The sequence below is a fragment of the Gasterosteus aculeatus genome, chromosome 14 (assembly GCF_964276395.1).
Source record: "Gasterosteus aculeatus chromosome 14, fGasAcu3.hap1.1, whole genome shotgun sequence".
NCBI lineage: Eukaryota > Metazoa > Chordata > Actinopteri > Perciformes > Gasterosteidae > Gasterosteus > Gasterosteus aculeatus.
In genome coordinates this window covers 650,319-673,307 of record NC_135702.1, presented here as the reverse complement: position 1 = coordinate 673,307, position 22,989 = coordinate 650,319, and the positions used below count along the sequence as shown (strand labels likewise).

At 45.8% G+C, this 22,989-nt stretch overlaps 2 protein-coding genes across 21 annotated transcripts; both read left to right on the top strand.

Moving 5' to 3' along the window:
- The first annotated feature begins 558 nt into the window (after nt 1-558).
- septin5b (septin 5b) lies at nt 559-7,423 on the top strand. 7 transcript variants are annotated; one of them, XM_078088619.1, is made up of 13 exons: nt 559-726; nt 796-919; nt 1,018-1,028; nt 2,624-2,714; nt 3,369-3,455; nt 3,722-3,845; nt 4,418-4,552; nt 4,638-4,755; nt 5,178-5,279; nt 5,834-5,930; nt 6,005-6,140; nt 6,263-6,362; nt 6,465-7,423. In XM_078088619.1, the coding sequence occupies exons 2-13, from the start codon at nt 877-879 to the stop codon at nt 6,525-6,527; spliced, it is 1,107 nt and encodes a 368-aa protein (XP_077944745.1). In that variant the 5' UTR covers nt 559-726; nt 796-876; the 3' UTR covers nt 6,528-7,423. The 7 variants fall into 7 exon arrangements, with proteins under 7 accessions (XP_077944745.1, XP_077944744.1, XP_077944743.1 ...); XM_078088618.1 differs by having other exon boundaries at nt 6,260-6,362; XM_078088617.1 differs by having other exon boundaries at nt 5,178-5,297.
- Nucleotides 7,424-8,776: 1,353 nt separating this feature from the next.
- mctp1b (multiple C2 domains, transmembrane 1b) lies at nt 8,777-22,316 on the top strand. Of its 14 annotated transcripts, none has more exons than XM_078088603.1 (23): nt 10,397-10,502; nt 10,773-10,860; nt 10,929-11,004; nt 11,258-11,342; nt 11,412-11,554; nt 11,667-11,746; nt 13,096-13,219; nt 14,730-14,768; nt 15,937-16,104; nt 16,187-16,317; nt 17,285-17,471; nt 17,560-17,653; nt 17,900-18,002; nt 18,367-18,469; nt 18,559-18,660; nt 19,129-19,203; nt 19,358-19,477; nt 19,860-19,970; nt 20,048-20,101; nt 20,172-20,281; nt 20,486-20,595; nt 20,678-20,775; nt 21,347-22,316. In XM_078088603.1, exons 4-23 carry the CDS (start codon nt 11,282-11,284, stop codon nt 21,416-21,418), a joined length of 2,085 nt encoding a protein of 694 aa, XP_077944729.1. In that variant the 5' UTR covers nt 10,397-10,502; nt 10,773-10,860; nt 10,929-11,004; nt 11,258-11,281; the 3' UTR covers nt 21,419-22,316. The 14 variants fall into 14 exon arrangements, with proteins under 14 accessions (XP_077944728.1, XP_077944727.1, XP_077944725.1 ...); XM_078088606.1 differs by having other exon boundaries at nt 10,773-10,878; nt 10,949-11,004; XM_078088607.1 differs by lacking the exon at nt 10,929-11,004.
- Nucleotides 22,317-22,989: the final 673 nt, after the last annotated feature.

Below are 22,989 nucleotides of genomic sequence, written 5' to 3'. Positions count from 1 at the left end.
TCTAATGATGTCATATTTTAGACAATGATTTAAGTTGTATTTAAAATGATTATTTCAGTATTATTACGTGTACAGTTTACATATTATACAGTAGAAATATGAATATCCAGCATGCAAGATTTACATTGTGTTACTTTTATATTATTAGCATAAACATTGCTATTACTGCTGTTATTACTATTGTCATCATCCATATAGCTTTCGTTATTATCATCATTCCTATCCCCATTTGTATTATTATAATAACTCTTATTGTTACTTTTGGTATTATCATTTTGACTAATGAACTAAAACTAAATGAATGATTATTATTATTGCATTTTTTTTACTATGGACATTGTAGTATTGTTAGTATTATAGTACTAGTATATATTTAGTGTTATAGTATTGTTGCTAGTTTGAATGCCATTATTATAACAATTATTTGTATTAGAGTTGTTATTAATATGAATAATTATTCATTATGATTTACTCTTATCGTTGTTATTAGTATTACTTCTACTATTGTCAGTATTAATATTCCTGATATTATTGTTTTCGTCCTCACATGAAGCCCAGCTGCAGGTGACCTGTGACGTAGAGCTCAGCGGAGCTGCAGCGACCCCACGTGGTGTGAACGCGTCACTCATAAAGCGCCTCCCATCGTGCACCGGACAGCGCGCGCTGCGGCGTCTCAAACGACCAAATCATCTTCTGCCTCCTCTTCATCTTCATCAGGATCATTGGGTGATTATTTGTTCCCATTTGCATGATTTATAAAACATCAGTGCGCGCGTGACCCGCGTTTTCTTTCAGCGGCGGCGAGAAGCTCGTGCGCGATCCGCCTCTTTATTCCCGGGACTGCGCCCCCCCCCCCCCCCCCCCCCCCTCGTCCCGATGACGGAGAGCAGCAGGCACCGGGGCCGCGCGCCGCGGACAGGTAATCGATCACTGCGTCACGAAGCGATCGACTATCGATCCGCAGAGTCGGTGCCTCACTCTGTGCTTTCATCTTTCCCCCGCGCGCCTCCGCCGCAGAGGACGCTCAGGTAAGACGCGTGCGCGTGCGCGTGTGCGTGTCATCCCTCTGCCGCGCTCGCTGTCTGTCGGTTGATTTGTGGTGTCGTCACTTCCTCTGTTGAGTGAAACATGTGTACAAACATCTGGACAGAGAAGAGTCGATTAATCGATCACAAGACAGATTCGTTTAGTTCAAACATTCAGTGATTCTGCTGCAACGTGATTTTATTCATCACGCGAAGTGAATATTTATTTCTTATTAAATATTAGATGTATTTATTTAGATGTTTTCATGATAAAATGACTTATTTACATATATTTAGAAGCAATAATCCAGTAATGAAACTTAATCACAGTCTGAGACTTTCATCCTCAAAGGTTTAAACATCAACGTTCAAATTAAACAAGTATAAACGTTTTCAATTCCGCTTTAAAATGATTTTTATACCATAAATATAGAAAAGTGTTTGTTTAGTTGTTTGTCTTAAGATCCTCAACCAAGAAGATGAATCATCTTTATTCTCATCGTCCTGCTGCTGAGTCAGTGTGTGTGTGTGTGTGTGTGTGTGAGTGTGAGTGTGTGTGTGTGTGTGTGTGTGTGTGTGGGAGTGTGAGTGTGAGTGTGTGTCTGTGTGTCTGTGTGAGTGTGTGTGTGTGTGTGTGTGTGTGTGTGGGAGTGTGTGGGAGTGTGTGTCTGTGTGAGTGTGTGTGTGAGTGTGTGTGTGTGTGTGTGGGAGTGTGAATGTGTGAGTGTGTGTGTGTGTATGTGTGTGTATGGGAGTGTGTGTGTGTGAGTGTGTCTGTGTGAGTGTGTGTCTGTGTGTGAGTGTGTGTGTGTTTATGTGTGTGTGTGTGTGTCTGTGTGAGTGTGTGTCTCTGTGTGTGTGTGTGTGTCTGTGTGTGTGTGGGAGTGTGTGTTTGTGTGTGTGTGGGAGTGTGTATGTGTGTGTGTGTTTATGTGTGTGTGTGTGTGTGTGGGAGTGTGAATGTGTGAGTGTGTGTCTCTGTGAGTGTGTGTGTGTGTGTGTGTCGGTGTGTGAGTGTGTGTGTGTGTGTGTCGGTGTGTGAGTGTGTGTGTGTGTGAGCCTCTACAGACAAAACGTCAATATATGGAAGCAAACAAACCCTTCCACACACACACACACACACACACACACACACACACACATCTCCACTTATAGAGCAGGTCGGCGTGTAAAACCCTGATGCATGATGGGAGTTCTGTTCTTTCATGTGACCTAGTTTCCTCGTTGAACCTCAGAGCCTCGTGAGAGGAATCATGGAAAACGTCCCACTGAAGAAATAGAATAAATTACATTTATCCCCCAAACACATCTGTACTTCAGCTGTGTATTAGAACATATAAACTACACCATGTGTATTAGTACACATAGACCGTGTATTACTGCATTCTGACTGTATGGTACTTATACTTATGCACTATTACTTATTAACGATTAGATGTATTATTTAGAGTTCCCTATTAATATTGATATAGCTTAACAAATAGCATTATAGCATTATAGCTGGGCGACGCCCACAAGCCGCTATTAAATGTTCTTAAATGAGGACATTTGTTTGAACGTTTATCCGCTAATTAGTTTCCTTTCGTTATTGTTTGTAGGAAAAAGAGTACGTTGGTTTCGCTACGCTGCCCAACCAGGTGCACAGGAAGTCCGTGAAGAAGGGATTCGACTTCACCCTCATGGTGGCGGGTGAGAAACCACGTCAGCTCATCTGTGTGCCAGGCTAACAGGAGGCTAACAGGAGGCTAACCAAGGGCTAACAGAGGGCTAACAGAGAGCTAACAGGAGGCTAATAGAGGGCTAACAGAGGGCTAACAGGGGGCTAACAGAGAGCTAATAGAGGGCTAACAGGAGGCTAACAGAAGGCTAATAGAAGGCTAACCAAGGGCTAACAGAAGGCTAACAGAGGGCTAACATAAAAGCTGTCAGTGGTAACTAGCTAGTGCACTAACTTGTTAGCGATATATAGCTTTCTGTTAGTTAATACGACGCCACAGTCAGCTGACCAAATGAAACGCACCCTCACATTGATCTAAATGAGAGATGTCTCTGAGTTGTAGACGATGATGTAACTTAGCGGAGCCTAGATGCTCCTCAGCTCGTGTTCACTGTGACCCTGAGGAGCAGCTTCCTCCTTCACACGTCTCACATCTCTCAGGCTGTAAAAATGTTCCAAAGGAGAAGTTACGAGAGCTTCTCTGGATTCAATTATCTTCATAATAAAAAATCATTTTGATATTAGAATCAGATTAAAATAAAAGGGGGAGGGTCGAATCCCTCACGAAAGTCGTGGTGTAGTTGCGTGTGATTGGCTGTGACCGCTTCCTGTACCTGTGTGTCCAGGTGAGTCTGGTTTGGGTAAATCCACCCTGGTGAACAGCTTGTTCCTCACAGACCTCCACAAAGACAGAAAACTGCTTAATGCAGAGGGTGAGTCTTGTGTATTAGTACAAGTACTGCAGGGGATATTAGTACTCCTACTGCAACTGAGTATTTGTAATATGTGGTACTCTAACTTATACATTTGTTTGTTTTTTGTACTGTAAAGTAATTGTACTTTCACCTGTCAGAGACGATGTTTTACTGTTAAGTAGTACTTTTACTATACCAGATTTCACCACGTGGTATCAGTACTTTTACTGGAAGTGCGTCTGTAGTACTGCTGGTACTAGTCAGAATACTTGCTGTGGCCTCAGAGCGGATCGCTCGCACGGTGCAGATCAGCCGGCACACGGTGGACATCGAGGAGAAGGGCGTGAAGCTCAAGCTGACCATCGTGGACACGCCGGGCTTCGGAGACGCCGTCAACAACACCGAGTGGTAATAACGGCATATGTAGTTATTACAATGTAATATAATGATACAGGTAAAACTATAACAGTGATGTAACAACGACAGTATGTGATGATTATACATCGCAGGAGGAGAGACGGCTTCCCCGTGTCACCCAAACCCTTATTGCCCCCCAGCAATGTAACGTTTGGATCAAAGCGTCAGCTAAATGACCTGTAATGTGAGTTATACAGTAATGAGTTATTATAAACAATAACCATAAAATATAATGAAAATAATAACAATATAATACATACATTTAGTAAGTAAGGAACTCAAACTCTCAGAGTAATAATAATAATTTCATCTATAGAACTGACTACAATATAAGAGAAATTATATAAATATACTGTATATATAAAAAACTAAATAATAAGTGGAGGGAAAATAACCTCCCTTCAATTAGGAAATACTTAGTAAAGTACATGTACCTCATGTCTGCGCAGTACTTTCAGGTACTTCACACTCCTCCAAAGAAAAGTAAAGCCGCCTCCCTCTGAGTTGTGCTTGTGTCCGTAGTACATTCAGCGGTAAAAGTACACGCAGGTGTGTTTCTGCAGCTGGAGGGCCGTCAGCGAGTACATCGAGCAGCAGTTTGAGTTCTACTTCAGAGACGAGAGCGGCCTGAACAGGAAGAACATCCAGGACCACCGAGTGCACTGCTGCCTCTACTTCATCCCCCCCTTCGGACACGGGTAGGAGCGCACGCAGCGCACACGGTACACGCGGTGCACACGCGCGTGCACCGACCGCTCAGCGGAGGTCATGTGGTCCCTGCAGGCTCCGCCCCGTCGACGTGGAGTTCATGAAGGCGCTGCAGGAGAAGGTGAACGTGGTGCCTCTCATCGCTAAAGCCGACTGCCTGACCCCCCCCGAGGTGAAGAGGCTCAAAGAGAGGGTGAGACGGGAACACGTTACATACATGACGTAGTCATGAAGCATGCGGTGCAGCTGCAGGAGGCTCCAGGTGAGAAGGGACGGCGTCCCGGAGGACGAATAGGAACATCGGCACACTTTATAATATTACACTTTATAAGGTTATTTCAAATGAATTTTGTTAAAAGAATAATAAAATAAGCACAAATTCATTAAAATGAATGAGGAAAAAAAAGCTGACAATTTTTTAATTAAAAAAATATAAAAAATAAACCAATAAAATTGCTTTAGAGTCAAAGAGAAGGAAGTTTTCACCTAAATTTGAAATTCATATTAGTGACTTTTGATCTCGACTGCAAATCTTCATCAGGATACAGTGTGTGTGTGTGTGTGTGTGCTGATCACGTGTGTGTGTGTGTGTGTGTGCGCGCGTCGTCCCTCCAGCTCAGGGAGGAAATCGATGAATACGGGATAAAGATCTACCAGTTCCCGGACTGCGACTCGGACGAGGACGACGAGTTCAAGCGTCAAGACAGAGAGCTGAAGGTGAAGAGAGTACAAGTAGTACGTTGTACTTTTACTGTGTTCCTGCCATGTAACTTAATGATGGAACGTACTTCACATTACAGGTGGTTTAGCTGACGCTTTTATCCAAAGGGACCTGCGATGCATTTTTAACCCATGATTTAAAGCCGTCCCACCCGGTGGGAGCGGCGCGCTGCCGTACGGCGCCCGGAGCAGGTAGGCGTTGTGTGTCTTTGCTCAGGGGCACATGGAGCAGCCGGGCTTCAAACCACCTGCCGGCGCAGCTCTCTACTCCACGCGCCGATCCGTACCGTCCAGGGATTAACGGTTTTGGTCATGTGACCTCCTAGAGCTTCATCAGCAGTGAGCGGATGCCAGTTAGCATCTATGCTAACTTTGTGTTCACGTCCATACGGACGTTTATTTCCTGAATGATTGAATGAGTATATGAGTATATAAGTATTTCAGAGTACTTTTATGTGCACGCGGCGGAGAGTACTTCCCCGTTCTGGAGACAGGAGGAAGTATGCGTAATGTACTTGTAGTAATCCTAGTACTTTTGATGTACTCTGCAGGAGAGCTCTCCCTTCGCTGTGATCGGCAGCAACACGGTGGTGGAGGCCCGAGGTCAGAGGGTGAGGGGGCGGCTCTACCCGTGGGGCATCGTGGAGGGTAAGAGACCCTCAGAGATCCATCGCAACCCCCCCAGGGACCGACCCTGACCCCCCCCCCCTCCTTGTACGCAGTGGAGAACCCGTCCCACTGCGACTTTGTGAAGCTGAGGACCATGCTGATCAGAACCCACATGCACGACCTGAAGGACGTCACCAGCGACGGCCACTACGAGAGCTACAGAGCGCAGTGCATCCACACGCTGAGCGGGTGCAGATCTATAGATCTATATTCATACAGATTGTTTTCTCCTCTTTTACTCCCTTTGGTCACACTGACTCGGGTCAGAAGGTTTCCTGTCCTCATGCTTCTCGTTGTGTCTCCGGCAGCAGGATGAAGTCGGACAGGCGGGTGGAAAGCCCCCTGCCCCCCCCGCCGCTGTCCACCCCCGACGCAGCGACGGAGAAACTCATCAAGAAGAAAGACGACGAAGTGAGTGGGAATTAAAACAATACGAATCCTGCAGGATGTGTGAATATGTAATATGTTTATGTGAGCTGCCTCCTCATTGGCTGCCCCCCCCCCCCCCTGCAGCTGAGGCGGATGCAGCAGATGCTTCAGAAGATGCAGCAGCAGATGCACGAGCAGGACCTGTGACCTCTGACCTCTGAAGGAAGCCCTGAGAGGTCAAGAAGAGAAAACTGATGTAGATATTCACACGTCTGTGTTCATGGGAAAGGAAAAGGTTGTTCCTGTATTATACACATGTGTACACACTACTACATATGTACTATGTGTACACATGTGTACACATAGTACATTACAATAATACGCATCCGTTTTAGAACATGAGTATTACATAAAACAAAGTATTACTTAAATGTATCAAACAAAACATTAAAACACATCTTTAAATCTTATTCTACTTTTCAGGCTTGTTTCATGAATAAAAAGAGTCAAAGGGACTAAAAATGATCTGACAGGTTTTCAGACAAAGACGTCTTCAGATATTAACGGACAATCTTTCCCCCCATTATCAAAACTGAACCGCCGCCCAACAGCATGCTGGGAAACGTGACTGTTTAGAGTAGATCACGCATGTGAAACACTACATGGGATTAACTCACCACGTCCTCCGATCAATGACGAGTTTATGTGCACGTGTGGAACCGACGAGTTGATGCCACTTCTTTTATTATTATTATTAGTGTGTGTGTGTGTGTGTGTGTGTGTGTGTGTGTGTGTTCATGCTCTGCAGGATCATCAGTGAATAAATAAATCAATAAATCCTCTGATGAATCCTTGTAACAAAGTGTTAAAGTTTACAATCAGGAGGAGACGAGGGAAGGAAACAAGTCCTCAGCACGATGAATCAATGTGTATTTGTTTGCGTATAATGATCAATACCACGAGCTTTTACATCTGAGAACATGTTTGCAGAAATGTTTTACATATATAACAATAACTACAATAAAGATATTTGGTTATGTGTTACAAAAAGGACAATTAACTGAGGCTTAAAAAAAAATTAAAATCATGTTTTTCATCTAAAAGTGTCGTCGTCTTACATCACTGTTTCCTAATTAATTAATACTTGTATTTCTACATAAACGTTTAAAAGGTTGTTCTTTAAAATCATTTTAGTTCCTAGAAGGAACTTCTACTGAGCGTTGGTTCTGTCGCCCCCTGTGGACCCACGTGGTCGTGTCTCCTCCACCAGGGTCCCTTTACAAAACCTCTCATTCCACTGCAGGGTCTCACAGTCTGACCCTCAGACCTGGTTCTCCCAGGCCTCCTGTCTCTCCAGCAGCTCCAGTACCTCCCGGTGGGTCTCCAGAGTGGAGAAGCTCTGCTCCTGGAGAAGGAGGAGGACATGTTGCTGCCGGGAGCTGGTGGACTGGTCTCTGTTGGAGGATCTGGTCTGTCCACGGTGGACTGGTGTCTGTTGGAGGATCTGGTCTGTCCACGGTGGACTGGTGTCTGTTGGAGGATCTGGTCTGTCCACGGTGGACTGGTCTCAGTTGGAGGATCTGGTCTGTCCACGGTGGACTGGTCTCAGTTGGAGCATCTGGTCTGTCCACGGTGGACTGGTCTCAGTTGGAGGATCTGGTCTGTCCACGGTGGACTGGTCTCAGTTGGAGGATCTGGTCTGTCCACGGTGGACTGGTCTCAGTTGGAGCATCTGGTCTGTCCACGGTGGACTGGTCTCAGTTGGAGGATCTGGTCTGTCCACGGTGGACTGGTCTCAGTTGGAGGATCTGGTCTGTCCACGGTGGACTGGTCTCAGTTGGAGGATCTGATCTGTCCACGGTGGACTGGTCTCAGTTGGAGGATCTGGTCTGTCCACGGTGGACTGGTCTCAGTTGGAGGATCTGGTCTGTCCACGGTGGACTGGTCTCAGTTGGAGGATCTGGTCTGTGCACGGTGGACTGGTCTCAGTTGGAGGATCTGGTCTGTCCATGGTGGACTGGTGTCTGTTGGAGCATCTGGTCTGTCCACGGTGGACTGGTGTCTGTTGGAGCATCTGGTCTGTCCACGGTGGACTGGTGTCTGTTGGAGGATCTGGTCTGTCCACGATGACCAACGTCCCGAGAAAAAATATATTTACATGTTGATTAAAAACAAAGACTCCTGAAAGAAAAGAGTACTTGACTCACATTTTGAAACTACATTTAAAAACATACCAGACAACCTTTTTTTCTATTACTGTCCAAAACTTTATAAAAACTTTACGCAAAGTCCATTATGTCACCTGTTTATTTTAAATAAATAAAGAAGAAAAGTGGAGCATGCCGGGAGATGTATTTGACAGTAAATGGTGTCTTTATTTAACTTCCTAATTCCTATTAAGTGGTTTCATAACCAGTAAGCGGAGGCTACATCCGGGGCTCTGGTCCAAACGCAGCGGGCCAGCAGGGGGCCGCAGGGGGCCGCAGGGGGCCGCAACACGCTCACAGCACAGAAGGAGACGCGTGCGGAGGGCTGCAACCAGCCAGGTGAAGGCGGGCTCCGCTGTCATCTCCCCCCGCCCTCCGCTCTCAACATCCCCGGGAGGAACCGGGGGGGCGACCCGGAACCAGCGACCCGCTGGACCGCAGATGGAGCCGAGCGGCGCGCAGGAGGCGGAGAGCGGCGCGTCGGCGCCGCACAACACCGTCTGGAGGCAGCTGCAGGCCCGAGCCAAGCCGCTGCTCAGCCCCAAGCTGGGCTCCAGGGACCCCGAGGACAAGAAGGACAGAGGCGGCGGGATCTTCAAGAAGATGAAGCGGAGGGAGCTCGCCGTCCTGGACCGGGTGATCTCCTCCTCGCAGCCCGACCTGCTCTTCTCCGCTGCGCCGTGCGGCGGTGCCTCCGGGCGGGAGGAGCCGCCGTCTCGCGGGTCCGCCGGCCCGCAGGAGCCCGCCGAGGCGCACGTGCTGCAGTCCCACCACAAGAGCTCCTCCCTCGGGTCGGCGTGCCTGGAGAACCTGGCCGAGCCCCCGAGCGGCGCGGCGAAGGAGGCGGTGAGTTCACACCGGTCAATGCGATCGATACGGGTTATGTAACCACTTCTATTGACTCCCCGCAGGAGACCAAACTGACAGAATGCACACATACTACTGAGGAAGTAAATACACACGAGCGTGCTTCATCTTCACTCGTGTTTGATGGAGCTGGATCCTGCTCGCCCCTCCTGGCCCCCCCTGGTCCCTCCTGGTCCCTCCTGGTCCCTCCTGGTCCCTCCTGGTCCCTCCTGGTCCCTCTGTACAAACGGAGGCTGAAGGGCTGTTGGTGTCTATAGTGACCTCTGGGATCCAGAATGCCAGGACCCCAATGGGGGGGATCGACACTGAAGGCAGAAAACCAATCAGAGAAGAAGATAAGATCTTAACAAACGGCAGGAGAGGAGGGGGGAGGATGGGGGAGGAGGGGGGAGGAAGTGGCCTTAGTGAGAGATGGTGAGATAAAGATCCATTTATCCCAGCAGATGGATTTTGACGCATTCTGTGGAGTACAAATACTTGTGTGTGTAGTCAGGGGTTTAACTACCACAGGTAATACATACCTTTATTTTCCTGAGGGGGGAGTTGTGTCTCTACATGCATTCATCTGCATCACTTCACATTCCAGATCTTATGGGGACAAGAAGCTGCAGCAATATCTTTATTTGAGATTCTTTGTGTAACACACACACACACACACACACACACACACACACACTCACTTCCTCTGTGCTTAGATGTAAGTACATCGAGAAAAGCAGATAGCTGTGGACGCTCATGGTTGCCAGGTTGCTACGGCAACCAAGTCTCTCCAGCTGTATGAGGGGAGACTCAGCGGAATGAAGGTGGACTGAAAGTCTTCTGCAGAGAGACCAGCTGATGGTCTTAAAGCTGCATTCTCACTCCTGACCACCAGGGGGCAACTCCTCCAGCCAGATGTAGGTAGATCCAGACCAGATGTAGGTAGATCCAGACCAGAAGTAGGTAGATCCAGAACAGAAGTAGGTAGATCCAGAACAGAAGTAGGTAGAACCAGAGCAGATGTAGGTAGAACCAGAGCAGATGTAGGTAGGTGGAGTCTGCATGTTCCTGGTGTGGATCTCTGGAGACGTGTTTGTTGGCAGGAAGCTGAATCGTCTTCTGGTGAACGGTGATTTTAATGTTTCATGTTTTTCGTTGCTTACGGAGAACTTACATTACAGCTCAACAAAGAACTAATGACGTGTAAAGATAATTATTTGCTTGTATAGGCTTCATACAACTATATTCTCTCTAAAAACTCAACTTGTTAATTCCATTAAAGTGTAAGATTACAAAATATCTTTTGAATTGCAAAAACAAATTAATTAACTGTGATGATGTGTCCAATCTAAATATGAATTATAATTCAAGGATCATTTATTGTCTTTATGCAACACAGAGATGAAAAGCATAATTAAGTTGACATGAAGAAGTGTCCCTAGAAGCTCTGTGGGGTCTCCTCGTGGGATCTGAGGAGATCTGAGGAGGTGAGGAGGTCTGAGGAGGTCTGAGGAGATCTCAGGAGGTCTGAGGAGGTCTGAGGAGATCTCAGGAGGTCTGAGGAGGTCTGAGGAGATCTCAGGAGGTCTGAGGAGGTCGGCTGCGTGAGCTCAGCTTCTGCAGCAGTAAAAGTGAGAGTCACACAAGGATGAAAAAACAAAGCGAGTTAGCGGGTTAGCGGGTTAGCATCGTAGCAGCGACCGGAGGGGAGGATGCTGCTGTCGTGTTATTTCCTGTTAGCGTGTGCTAGTGAGCAAGAACTACGCAAGAGAGGAAGTCATGTCTGCAGCTCTTGTTTAATGTCCTCTGAGGGAGTCTTCTCGTTCTGTGACCCCCGTGCAGCTTCTATATCAAACCTGCCCCCCCCCCCCCCTCTCTCCACAGCGAGTCGCCCCCCCCGGCTCGGGGATGTACAAGCTGGAGGTGGAACTGAAGAGAGGACGCAACCTGGCCGTCAGAGACCGAGGAGGTGAGTCCTGTAGCTCCGAGGCTCCGCCCCCTCGTCTTTCCCGTCCTCTTGATTGGTCTCTTCCTTCAGGCAGCAGCGATCCGTATGTCAAGTTCAAGCTGGCGGGTAAAGAAGTGTTCAGAAGCAAAACCATCCACAAAAACCTCAACCCCGTGTGGGAGGAGAGGACCTCTCTGGTCCTGGATTGTCTGAGTGACCCTCTGTATGTGAAGGTAGGCACGCACACACACACACACACACACACACACACACACACACACACACACACACGCACACACACGTGAAGGAGCTATGAATGAAGAGGTGTCTGCTGCTCCTCTGCAGGTGTTTGACTACGACTTCGGCCTTCAGGACGACTTCATGGGCTCAGCGTACCTTCACCTGGAGTCTCTGGAGCCGCACAGGTGTGTTCCCATCATTGTGTCCCCTACAAACACACAACAACTACACACTGCGAGCATCAGATTGAACTAATCACTTACACTCCAGTCACACATATATATATATATATATATATATATATATATATATATATATATATATATATATATATACTATGTATATATACTATGTATAGTATATATAGTGAAGGCTGTGTGAGCGTTAAATTGATTCCAACATACTGATCGAGAGGAAGAGGACAGACGCTGACTGGTGAGCGCAGAGGACGGTGTCGCCATGACAACGACATTTCACTATTTTGGGTATTTCACGCAGCAGGTGTGAAATAGTGTTGAAATGGGGAAGTTTGCAGTAACAGAAGTGACATCACTGTTGACTGACAGCACCTCCCTCCTCCATCTGTTTTGTTCGGCCTGTATTTCTGCAGCAAAGCACCATCAAGAGTTAAAAGATGTGATCGCAGGGACGTCTTCCTTGTCTCTGGCTCATTTAAACTGATGTGACCTGACACTTGTATAGACTTCCTGTGTCTCCCCGTTGAATAATAAAGACTGGTGAGGTGAGGATGTGGAGGACGTGGCCTCTGGCCCTGTTGAGTCATGAAGTATGTTTCACCCTGGGAAGAGAGTATGGCGTTCTCCTCAAAGCCTTCAGCTCCACCAGCATTGACCACCGAGCCTCGTCTTCATCAGTCTCTGGATATGACTCTACTTCTCTGTAGTGACCAGCAGGGGGCGACTCCTCTGCTCCCATAGACGTCTATGAGGAAATGACTCTACTTCTCTGTAGTGACCAGCAGGGGGCGACTCCTCTGCTCCCATAGACGTCTATGAGGAAATGACTCTACTTCTCTGTAGTGACCAGCAGGGGGCGACTCCTCTGCTCCCATAGACGTCTACGAGGAAATGACTCTACTTCTCTCTTGATTTATTCCCTCAGTAAACATTGTAAACATGAGTTTATGTCTCAGTCTCTAGTTTCAAGTCTTCTTCAACACAACATGATGTTCATTTAGTGAATTATGGTCCATTTAGAGTCAAACAGACCATGAAGAGGAGACGCTTTAGGGCGGGGCAACAGGCTGATTGACAGGTCCCTACCAGAGAGGAATACAGCGGCTCTATGTTCTTAGTTGATATATGGTCACTTCCTGTTTACTACTAGATAAAAAACAAGATCTAATGCAGAAGTCGGGGCTTCAGAACATCAACAAACAGAGAGTCCACTTCTTGCAAAGAGTTCCTCCCCCGTGTGATTGTGAAACTCAAAGTCTCTGATGTTTAATGTACGCTTTAAAACACCACACCTGAGGTGTCGGGTTCACCCAGTAGTCCCACCTGTGTGCTTGCAGGACGATACCTGTGACTCTGGAGCTGAAGGACCCTCAGCACCTGGATGAAGACCTGGGCTTCCTGGATCTCTCCGTCACCCTGACCCCCAAAGACAGTCCGGTGGAGGAGCGCCGGGACTCTGCGGTACGTTCCGATCCAAAGAGTCCGTTATCGATAAGTGCACGCTGCAGCTAACGACAAGCTACTTATTTTTTATTGATTAATACAGAAACTCTGCAGTGAGAAGCGGAGAAAACATCTGGATCTATTTCTCTTGTGTTTATGATTCAAGATCAGCTTTACTTTAGTTTAAAGTTGCTTTTCACAATAATATTTGTTGCTGTAATACCCCGAGATGCAACACCCCTTTATGTCGTAAACAGCAAACGGATTGTTAAATCTTTCATTGTGCTGATTAAATATGTATTTATCTCAAGTGAAAATCTGCATAAAAAAAGACTTTAACCAGAAATTTTAGTTTTGCTGCCAGTAAAGAACTAAAACCTTTAATCAGCTTTCATATACTAATAAATGAATTAATCCACAATTTAAAATGAGGAATTTTAGGGACTAACGATACATTAATGGAGAAGCCATATTCTTCTTTTCTCTCTGCTGCTCTCCTTGGTAAATATATTTAATTTAGAATAATTCAAACAAATCAAATCAATGAAGCCACTGAGGGAGAGTCACCGGTTGGTGTCGCTTCTTTCTAAACGACGAGGAATCAATGTTCCGATCCATTGATCCACTGAGAGAACACGACGAGTCCCGAGTCGTGATGACGAGAGTTATACGATGGCGTATCGCTGGAGGCTGAACGTGAATAAAGTGAGTGTAGTGATGGTGATTAGGCTCCTCCTCCTGCACCTCCCCCAGCGGCGAGGAGCTTCCTCCCTAGAGGACAGAGTCCGTATGATTAACAGCTACCAGGGCGACTGAAGGTTGAATCTAGGTTATTAAATCCTGTATTTCTTAAAAACTCAAGAAATCTTTATTAGATAGAGGAGGCTTTTCAGTGAATTTGATCTATATATTTTTTAATAATTAAGTACCCAAAAGCTGATTAAAAAAAATAAATTGTAGTGTTTTAAAATAACCATTTTCTAATGAATGCTACTTTGATACTGAAAATACATAACAATTTAGTTTAAAGCAACTGTGGAATTAGCGTAGCATTCAGCAGCTAAAGAGAGAGACGTTAGTGGTGGAGACCCAAAACAGAGCAACATTCCCACTTTGAAAGGTTGTAATATGTTGTGTTCAAAGCTCAATGGAATTTGGGTTTATTGTTTTCAGGTAAGCGTTCACATTAAAAAAAGAGAAAAACATCTTAACAAAGAGGCGTTAAAGTGCAAATGTTCACAGTTTAAAGTACAAACGTAGATGGGAGGGTAAATTGAGTTGCGTTGACATTAAACACAACTTGTCAAGTGTGATTTACTCGTCACGTACAGTAAATTAATCAAGTGAAGGAGGAGCGTAAAGTTGCAGTCCGCCTCGCCTCCTCCATCACTTGTTTGGTCTCCAGATAGAAATAAACGTGTCCTCTCGCCCCCCTAGTGGCTCGAAGTGGTTCTGCAGAAAGCTTCTAGCGTCTAGCGTCTCCTTCCACCGGATTCAGTTGAATTAATGTGTCTTAATGTATATTCAGACAATGCTGCTCAGGAGGTCCTGGAAAAGATCCACTAAGGTAAATCGTCATCATCCTCAGCGTCTTCATCATCGCGTCCTGACATCGTTTCCTTTTGCCTGTTTTAATGTCCAAGTTTGTGTTGAAGGTTTTTCACGGCGATTTAAAATCGGCGTCAAACATGCTGTGTATTCTGCTCCATACATTACTACGTTTACATGCACAAGTATTTGAAAAAGGACAGTATACTACGTATATGTATGTATAATATTTTGTGTTCTCAATAATACAAATATTAGTTTGCATGGGAACATAGTTTGTGTTGTAGCTGCTTTCATTTCCTGCTGTACACGAGACCCCGTTCTTCATACGGTTTAACATGCAGGCTAACGTGCTACCATCAAGCTAACAAGATGCTATCGGACTGACCCGGCTAACGCGATGTTATCTGGTTAATTCAAGGTACCAGGATACTGTGTGCCATTAGGCTAACTTTATCCCGCTAACGGCATTGCGTTATGGCTGCCATGATGTTATCAGGCTAATATGATCTGTCTAATGTTATGCTATCAAGCTAATGTGCTGTTAACAGGTTCATATCAGGCTAATGGGATTTCGCGATGGTATGTTACTAGGTTAGCGTGATATTATAATGCTAATGTGAGCTATCGGGCTAACATCCTTCTGTCAGACTGAGTTGATGTTGATATCAGTTAATAAGATTATTGAGCCAACACCATACCATCAGGCTAACATAATCAGGCTAACATGATGCTATCAGGCTAACGTGAAAAGCCAGCATCAGGACTCAGGAAACATTTATTGCCATAATATGTCAGACATACAAGGAATGTACTTGGCGATTAGTTTAAAATAAAGGAATAAAAGTTCAAGTTAAAAATATTTAAAAATAAAAAAAAATTGTGCACCAGCGAACAGGAAGTGACGTGTGCAGAATGACAGAAAGTGACGGTGTGATGTCAGAGTCAGTCAGTGGGGGACCGGCGCTGTCGAAGAGCCCGACTGCCGACGGGGAGAAACCGTTTAATCTCTCTGTTAAACCGTTAAACCTTTAAACCTTTAAACCGTTAAACCTCGCCTCATCATTCATATCAAGCTCACATATGAACTACAGGCTCCTGCATGTTGTGCTTCTTCTACCTGACATTTGATGAGTGGAGTTGTGTGTGTGTGTGTGTGTGTGTGTGTGTGTGTGTGTGTGGACCAGCAGCAGCAGTCGCTGCGTCTCTCAGACCTCCATCGTAAGTCTCAGCTCTGGCGAGGCATCGTCAGCATCGCGCTGATCGAAGGCCGGAACCTGATCCCCATGGACCCCAACGGCCTGAGCGACCCGTACGTCAAGTTCAGGCTGGGACCCCAGAAGTACCGCAGCAAGGTACCGCCGACCTCGGGTCAGTCTCCGAACGCGGGGCTTCTTCAAACCAAGAGCGCGTTTCCCACAATGCATTTGTGTGCAGACGGTGCCAAAGACGCTGAGTCCCCAATGGAGGGAGCAGTTTGACCTCCACATGTACGAAGAGACCGGCGGGGTGCTGGAGATCACGGTGTGGGACAAAGACACCGGGAGGAGAGACGACTTCCTCGGACGGTCAGTTGGTCTCGTCCCTCTTCGTCTGCATTTATATGTTTTATTCCTTTCATTTGAACTCACAAGAGCTTAAAAAACAAGAAGCATCGGATAGAAAAGTAACCACCTACAGTTTGTTCTCGTAGAGCACCTTAAACCACCTCTAGAACCTATGAAATGATCCAACCTAGAACTTTAAGTGTTACCAAACCTCCCAAAGGACTCATAGAACATCCAGAAGGATCTTTCATTGACCTCCAAAAGGATCTCCAGAACCTTTTCAATGATCCCTTGGTATCCAAACCTCGGACAGAACCTCCTCAAAGACCCACAGAGCAGCCTAAATGACCCCAACAGAACTCTTAGGGCATCCTCTGAGATGTCTAGAACCGTCCAATCACCAGTTAAAGGAGCCACAAAAGATCCTTAAGGATCTTTAAAACGTTTCCAATGTCAGCAAAACCTGCTACGGGGTTCCAAGACCACTAAAGGCTTTTCAATGAACCCTAGATTGGACCTCTTAAAGGATTTAGAACCTCCTCATTGACCACTAAACCTCCCAGACGTCCCATATACAATCCTTAAGGATCTCCAGGACCTTCTCAATGATTACCAGAACTTTCCAAAGGGTGTGAAGAACCTCCTACAGGCTCACTACATCTCCTGAAGGAGTCATAGAGAAAACTACGTTGCAAATTATCTTCTAAATGACCAACTCACGTGTAAATGACCTGTCAATCAAAGCTAAACATTTTAATACTTGTGGATTTCATGAGATTGTGATTGTTGTATGTAATTAATTTGCCATCGAGTGTTTAAATGTACATTGTATATTTCGTTATATTTGCTTTGACTTTATTGGATTGAATAAACAACATAAAAATGTGGATGCGGGTTTATTCATAAATAATTGATGACTTCATTCTGACCACACGTGAGCTTCTTGTGTGTACATCACGTGTACTCTGTGTGTACTTTTACCCTCCAGCTGCCAGTTGGACCTGTCCACGCTGCCCAAGGAGCGGACCCACCACCTGGACCTTCCCCTGGAGGAGTCCCGGGGCCTCCTGGTGCTGCTGGTCACGCTGACCGCCTCCTCCCACGTGTCCATCGCCGACCTCTCGCTCACGCCACTCGACGACCCGCTGGAGCGCCGGCAGATTCTGGCGCGCTACGTGAGCGGCTCCCTTAGAGGCTGACGGTCGGGTCCGAACGGGGAAGGAACACAGCGCTATGAAGTACTGGCTGTCTTCTCCCCTGCAGGGCGCGCTGAGGTCCTTCTCCAACCTCAAGGACGTCGGCATCGTCCAGGTGAAGGTCATGAGAGCAGAAGGACTCATGGTAGCAGACGTAATAGGTAATCAGAAATACCTCCTGTACTTTATACTACTACAAGGTACTCTTTACTTTATCTACTATATGGTACTCCATACAGCCTGTACTCCACTTTATACTGCTATGAGGTACTTAAACGCTCTGTGAATACTTTTTACTCCTCTTCTGTAGTTTATCCTCCTCTTTTAGTACGATATACACTCTGTACTGTACTTTATGTAATACCTTATACTCCTGTACATCGGTTTATACTGTTGTGTACTTGTAGGTAAGAGCGATCCCTTCTGTGTACTGGAGCTGAATAACGACCGGCTGCAGACTCACACCGTGTACAAGAACCTGAACCCAGAGTGGAACAAAGTCTTCACCTTGTGAGTCCACAGGAATACTACCAGTACTTCACGGAGTACATGAGCAGCTTCACCCTGTTAAGCTCTAGTACTACTCTGAATACTTCATGTCAGCGTATTGTTCGTTCTGTGTTCACATTTTGGTGCTGCTCACTCACATCACAAACTAACAAGCTGCTGTGTAAATCACTGCTTTCTTCAAGGGAGTCTGGTGTGTTTGTAGATCACAGCTTTGGTTCCGTGTCAGACAGTCTGACCATCCGGAGAACACCGATACAGAGAGCGTCCCAAACACACCACGGGGTCTCTGACGATGACGACACTGGTTTTACCGGGGTGATCTCCGTTTTGTGAAATGAGCCCAGCATCTTCTCTCCCTCCTCAGCAACGTCAAAGACATCCACGCGGTGCTGGAGGTGACGGTGTTCGATGAGGACCGCGACCGCAGCGCCGACTTCCTGGGGAAAGTGGCCATTCCCTTATTACAGGTGCAAGAGCACACGGAGACGGCGGGAAACTATCACAGGTGCACCGGGGACGACGATCGGATCAACCTGCAATGGTTTCTTTACTTCAGATCCCAAACGGAGAGCAGAAGAGTTACGAGTTGAAAAACAAAGAGCTGACAGGAAGAACGAAGGGAACCATCTACCTGGAGATGGATGTGGTGTACAACACCGTGAGTAGAGCGGTACCTCAGGTACCTCAGTACTAGCTACTGCGTCTCACAGGTACCTCAGCACTAGCTACTGCGTCTCACAGTACCTCAGGTACCTCAGTACTAGCTACTGCGTCTCACAGTACCTCAGGTACCTCAGTACTAGCTACTGCGTCTCACAGGTACCTCAGCACTAGCTACTGCGTCTCACAGTACCTCGGGTACCTCAGTACTAGCTACTGCGTCTCACAGTACCTCAGGTACCTCAGCACTAGCTACTGCGTCTCACAGTACCTCAGGTACCTCAGTACTAGCTACTGCGTCTCACAGTACCTCAGGTACCTCAGTACTAGCTACTGCGTCTCACAGTACCTCAGGTACCTCAGCACTAGCTACTGCGTCTCACAGTACCTCAGGTACCTCAGTACTAGCTACTGCGTCTCTCAGGTACATGTCCTGGGTCACATGACCTGCTGTCGTCCTCTCCAGGTTAAAGCTGCTCTGAGGTCTGTTGTTCCTGCAGAGCAGAAATACATCGAGGAGGAACCCAAAGTCTCCAAGCAGGTTTTTCATCTGCATTATTATTATTTATTATTTGTTTGGGCAAAAATAAAGATAAATATATATGTTTAAATATCTGGTGATATGAAGTCTTCTGTGTTTTAATATTTTATAAAGTCTACATGTCCGTTCATGTAACCATCGTTTCGTCCCTCAGCTGCTGCAGCAGAACTTTAACCGCGTGAAGAGGTGCATCATGGTCCTGATCAGCTACGGGACCTTTATCAACAGCTGCTTCCAGTGGGAGTCTGTACAGAGGAGCACCGTCTCCTTTGTGGTGTGAAGCACACACACACACACACACACACACACACACACACACACACACACACACACTCACTCATCTACACACACACACATCTACACACACACACACACACACACTCATCTACACACACACACACACACACACACAGACACACACACATCTACACACACACACACACAGACACACACACACACACACACACACATAGACCTCCAACAGTGATCAGGACTAAAGTGAGCCTGGTCCACATAGAGGATCAGGACTAAAGTGAGCCTGGTCCACATAGAGGATCAGGACTAAAGTGAGCCTGGTCCACATAGAGGATGAGGACTAAAGTGAGCCTGGTCCACATGGAGGATGAGGACTAGGTCTTGAGGTGTCTTCCTCTCAGCTCTTCGTAGTGGTCGTGTGGAACTTTGAGGTCTACATGCTGCCGATGGCTCTGCTGATGCTGCTGGTCTGGAACTACGTCTCGTCGTCCATCAGAGGGACCACGGAGACGGTGAGCAGACCAGGACGCCAGGGCTCGGCCGCCGTCCCCCTCACACACTTTAACCTTTTCCTTTCCCCCTACTGCAGCCCCTGGACGCCATGTTTGAGTGGGAGGACGAAGAAGAGGACGGAGAGGACAAGGTAGCGTCGCCGTGGAAACGCATTCACATCACGCCGTTTCCAATGTGACTTTTTCCATTGTGTCTTTCAGGAGGCGGAGCCAAAGGGCTTCATGGACAAACTGTACGCCATCCAGGACGTGTTCATCAGCGTCCAGAGCGTGCTGGACGACGTGGCGTCCTACGGAGAGAGGATGAAGAAGTGGGTATCCTGGCTGGGGGGGGGAGGGGCTAAAGCTAGAAGAGAGGCGGAGCTCTCTGTAGTGCACATGCAAATACCGTGTGACCATCAGCGTGTCACAGGAAGTCCCTCCGCTTTGGTTCTTTGGTAAAATGGAATTGAATTAAGCTTTTATCTGTTTTCTCAGATTTAAGAACTGTCTCTGAAGTTGTCTCTTGTCTTCAGCACCGTCACCTGGACCGTGCCTTTCCTCAGCTGGCTGGCCATCGCCGCCTTGTCCTCGGCCACCGTGCTCCTCTACCTCGTCCCCCTGCGCTACCTGCTGCTGGCCTGGGGTCAGTACTTATACGTACATAAATGTACTCAAGTACTCAAGACTGTCTCTGTGTGGGTACAAGTGTGTCTTGTCCTCCTCAGGTGTGAACAAGTTCACCAAGAAGCTTCGAGATCCGTACCTGATCGACAACAACGAGCTCCTGGACTTCCTGTCCCGGGTCCCGTCTGATGTCCAAGTGGTGAGTGACCCTTGAAGACCCATTACATCACATTACATTACATCAGTAAATCACATTACATCACATTACATCATTAAATCACATTACATTACATCAGTAAATCACATCACATTACATTACATCAGTAAATCACATTACATCACATTACATCATTAAATCACATTACATTACATCAGTAAATCACATTACATCACATTACATCATTAAATCACACCACATCATTAAATCACATTACATCATTACATCACATTACATCATTAAATCACATCATTAAATCACATTACATTAATCATCACATTACATCGCATTACATCATTAAATCACATTACATTACATCATTAAATTACATTACATAATTAAATCACATTACATCGCACTAATCATTACATCACATTACATAACATCATTACATCACATTACATAATCACATTACATCACATGTCATTTAGCTGACGCTTTTATCCAAAGCGACTTACAATAAGTGAATCATCAAATTGCACTTATGCTACATTTTGGTTAGTGTTTTAAAACAAGGATTTTTAAACTAAATTCTAATATGTGTGTGAGACAGATGCAGTACCGGGAGCTGAAGACAGACTCTGGACAAAGTCCCAACAAACGCCGGAGGACCGTCCCCAGTTAGCCCCCCCTGCGTATTCAATGTGTGTTATGATTGTAACTCGGAGGATGCTGCTGCATGAAGCTCTTTATTCATGTTATTTCATTATTATGCTCATAAAAATACTTTGAGATTTTTCGTTCTTTTCTTTCTTTCTCTTTTTTAAAACATAGATTTTAACTTGTGAGATCATGAAGGTTCATCCGACTTTTACAACAGGGACAAGAAACATGATTTTTACTTTTTTATTTTAATCTCAGAGAATATACAAAGTTATTTTTCAATAATTTACCAAATGTAATTTCTGATATTCTGGGTTTTTCTCTGAATATTAATCTCAGCTGTGTATTTATTTTATTTCTATGGTCTTTTTAATGCACTCTATTGATTCCTGCATGAACCTGAATGCATGATCAATGATTATAATCTAATGAAACAATATAAAATGTTCTCTGCGGCCATTTTTATACTTTTAATACAACGTATACTTGTACCTGAGTTTTGTGGTATTTTAGAGATCTGAATACTTCCTCCACGTTAAGATGCATTTAGTCAGCACTTTAAGGGTTTATATTATTCATACTTTTAATGTTCATGTTCAGAGTTACTTAGTTAATGAAAACAGACAGAATACTTTTACCTAGAATCTAGTTGTTGCCGACTTCTCACCGCTAACAATATATTTTCATTTTCTTAACTTCCTGTTTTTCGTTGTATAATCTGCAGTATTTCAAACGCGGTGCATTATGGGATGTCCTGCATGCCACCTTGTGTGCGTCAGTGTTTTTGCATGACTGAACATGAATTTTTTGCAAAGTGCATCCATCATGTGACGGCCGGTGGAAGGTCTCCTGTTGCATTATGGGTATTTGCTGCTGAAGTTTGTGCCGTGTTTGTCTGAGAAAATATATTTGTACACAGATCCACGCGTGTGCTTTTATTCTACAACGGATGGTTTCACAGGTTAAGTCGATATATTCTCCTTCAGAACAGCATCGTCTTCATCTTCCTCCTCGCCAAATGAAACCGGCCCGGCGGTTCTTCAGATTAGGAGGAGAACATCTGGGTGGTGGTGCAGGTCCATTACTTCTGCGTATTACTGCGAACTACAGTTCCCATGATGCTCTGGGAGGCCGAGTCGCTTCGTTAACGGTTCCTACGTGACTTGCTGACGTGTGTCCGGCGACATTCGGTGCGCTCGAGTGTCTTGAAATGAGCCGATGTATCGATCAGCGGTGGAACCTCTGATGTTCAGACCGAGACGATTCTCAGGCCGATTCGCTGGTTTTCTCTCTGAGAGAATTTAAGGAGGTTTATTTAAGTCCGAGAGTCAAACTCAAAGCATCCGATTGAATCCACAGCAGCTATTTCTTATATCTACATGATTATTGTCTCCTGGTTTGGAGCTCAAACCTTTTCAATCATGTTTTTACGAGTTTAGCTTTATTAATTCATTATGGATCTGCACAAAAGATTTTTTGTCATTTTGTGCAAGATGACAAATTTACAAACGATGCCGTTTTCCAGAGGATGATGTTCAGAGGTCAGAGGTCAGAGGTGGAGAAGATGTCCACGGGTGAAGCTAGCAGTCAATA

What these genes read in the sequence shown, in the direction of transcription:
- mctp1b (XM_078088602.1), top strand. Translation starts at nt 8,969, where the DNA reads ATGGAGCCGAGCGGCGCGCAGGAGGCGGAGAGCGGCGCGTCGGCGCCG. An exon ending in GAGTCTCTGGAGCCGCACAG is followed by an intron (nt 11,747 to 13,095) that starts GTGTGTTCCCAT and finishes GTGTGCTTGCAG; the next exon opens with GACGATACCTGTGACTCTGG. An exon ending in TGGATGTGGTGTACAACACC is followed by an intron (nt 18,661 to 19,128) that starts GTGAGTAGAGCG and finishes CGTCCTCTCCAG; the next exon opens with GTTAAAGCTGCTCTGAGGTC.
- septin5b (XM_078088616.1), top strand. Translation starts at nt 877, where the DNA reads ATGACGGAGAGCAGCAGGCACCGGGGCCGCGCGCCGCGGACAG. An exon ending in TGAAGAGGCTCAAAGAGAGG is followed by an intron (nt 4,756 to 5,177) that starts GTGAGACGGGAA and finishes TCGTCCCTCCAG; the next exon opens with CTCAGGGAGGAAATCGATGA. An exon ending in TCAAGAAGAAAGACGACGAA is followed by an intron (nt 6,363 to 6,464) that starts GTGAGTGGGAAT and finishes CCCCCCCTGCAG; the next exon opens with CTGAGGCGGATGCAGCAGAT.